This window comes from Chiloscyllium plagiosum, chromosome 15 (genome assembly GCF_004010195.1).
Source record: "Chiloscyllium plagiosum isolate BGI_BamShark_2017 chromosome 15, ASM401019v2, whole genome shotgun sequence".
NCBI lineage: Eukaryota > Metazoa > Chordata > Chondrichthyes > Orectolobiformes > Hemiscylliidae > Chiloscyllium > Chiloscyllium plagiosum.
In genome coordinates, this window is record NC_057724.1 from 30,738,787 (window position 1) to 30,741,230 (window position 2,444).

The window sequence follows — 2,444 nt, forward strand, 5'->3', positions numbered from 1 at the left end:
ATTTCCTGACTTCTTTTGTCAGCCATGGCTGTCTAATCCCTGCCCAGATAATCTTTCTCTTTTTGGGGATGAACCTCTGTACAGTGTCCTCAATTATACCTACAAACTCCTGCCATTTTTGCTCTACTGTCTTCCCCGCGATGCTCTGCTTCCAGTCTATTTTCGTCAGTTCCTCTCTCATACCCTCAATTATCTTTATTTAACTGTAACACCATTACATCCTTCTCTCTTTCAAACTGCAGACTGAATTCTACCATATTATGATCGCTGCTTCCTAAGTGTTCCCTTACTTTAAGATTTTTTTATAAAGTCTGGTTCATTACATAGCACTAGGTCCAGAATAGCCTGCTCCCTTGTGGGCTCCATGACAAGCTGTTCCAAAAAGCCATCCTGTAAGCATTCCATGAATTCCCTTTCTTTGGATCCACTGGCAACATTATTTACCCAGTCCACCTGCATATTGAAGTCTCCCATGATCACCGTGACCTTGCCTTTCTGACATGCCTTTATTTCCTGGTACATGTTGCGCCCCTGGTCCTGACGACTGTTAGGAGGTCTGTACATAACTCCCATTATGGTTTTTTGCCTTCTGTGGTTCCTCAATTCCACCCACACAGACTGCACAAATCCACGCTATGTCATTAAGTGCCATAGATTTAATTTTGTTCATAACTAACAAGGCAACCCCGCCCCCTGTGCCCACCTCCCTGTCTTTTCGATAAGTTGAAAATCCTCGAATGTTTAACTGCCAATCCTGACCCCCCTGCAACCACGTCTGTGCCTACCACATCATAATCATTCACGATCTGTGCCATTAGTTCATCTGCTTTGTTACGAATGCTACGAGCATTCAGGTAAAGTGCCTTAATGCTAACTTCCTTATTTAGAGATTTTGGAAGTCATAAGATGTCTTAAGTTATCCTCTTTTTTTGCTGCATTCCCAATCTGCCTCGTTTAAATCTGCCTGCACACATGCTATCCTGCTGCTTATCTTTCCATTTAACTCCATACTCCCTGTCGCTTTCACTTCCCTCCCCCCTTCGCTAGAATATTGGTACTTGACCGGTTCAGGTGGAGACCGTCCCAACGGTACAGATCGCCCCGGTTCCAAAATTGATGCCAATGCCCCATGAAGTGGAATCCCTCTTTCCCACACCAAACTTTTAGCCACTTGTTTACTTCCCTAACTTTCTTATCCCTATGCCAATTAGCACGTGGCGTGGGCAGTAATCCAGAGATTATCACCCTTTTAGGACCTGTACTTCAATTTCCTTCCTAGTACTTGATAATCCCCAAACAGGTCCTCCACCCGAGCTTTGCCTATGTTGTTAGTTCCAACGTGGACCACCACAACTGGATCCTCCCCCTTCTGCTCCAATCTCCTTTCAAGTCGGTTGGAGGTGTCCCGCACCCTGGCAGGTAACACACCATGTGAGACTCCCGATCCGACTTGCAAAGGATACTATCTGTCCCCCTAATTATAGAATCCCCTATAACAACTACTGACAAAGGAGCAGCGCTCTGCAAACTTGTACTACCAAATAAACCTGTTGTTTGATTTTTAACTTTAATCTACCAGTGAAACCCTTGTGCATGTTTTATCATCTGTACGTTCCTTAAGTGCTCGTTGCTTGCTCCCATTTCTATTCCTTCCTGCCCAAACTGTGAACCACAATTTTTCAAAACTGTAATTGTTGCTACATGTGAAGTTCTCTCTTATTTGATTTTGCTATTAAGGAGCACATTGAATTTTGAAGCACTTCTCTTCAAATTTCTCTACAACTTCACACAACCTTCCTGTCCTGCCTCCTTCAGTAGACTTATTTTAAATAATCTGCTATGGAATGTTGGTGTCAAAGACCAATAGTAAAAATTAATTTTTACTGTTTACAGTAAGCTGATGCAATATATACCAGGAATAAAAATTTGAATTGAGATTTCAACTGAAATATGAACTGATGTCATGAAATTTTACTTTGTGATATGACTTGATCTGTTGGTTTTTTCAATTTACAGATTTGGTAGCACAAAGAGGAGAAAAATTGGAGTTGTTAATTGACAAAACTGAAAATTTAGTGGATTCTGTGAGTATCAAGTGTCTGTCTTATCCCTTGCACTGAAATTCAAAATAAACATTCTAATATTTTCTCAGGTGATGTGACTTTTCTCCGTGAGCAATGTTTGAGGTTGAGGTCGAGGAGAGATTATATAATAATCTGTAATGTCTTTTGAAGCCCCTGAAAGTTTTCACTATACACAGGAACTTCGATTATCTGAAGGAGGTCTTGAGGTCCCGATGGAAACATTACATCAAAGACATGTTTCCAACAGAGATCGGGTCTTTTGTTTAGTGATTAAACAGGCACTATCTCCAAATGACCCCTCTTCCCTCTTTTTTTTCTCTTCCCCTCTTTTTTTTTTTTTTTTTTTTCCCCACCCCCTTC

General features: G+C 41.4%; 1 protein-coding gene across 5 annotated transcripts in view; it reads left to right on the top strand.

Moving 5' to 3' along the window:
- sybl1 (synaptobrevin-like 1) overlaps window positions 1–2,444 on the top strand; it is a 31,093-nt gene that overhangs the window by 11,088 nt on the left and 17,561 nt on the right. For all 5 annotated transcript variants that reach the window (XM_043704615.1, XM_043704614.1, XM_043704616.1 and 2 more), the window contains exon 6: window positions 2,017–2,084. In XM_043704615.1, the coding sequence (XP_043560550.1) occupies window positions 2,017–2,084 (68 nt within the window). The remainder of the gene's footprint in view (window positions 1–2,016; window positions 2,085–2,444) is intronic.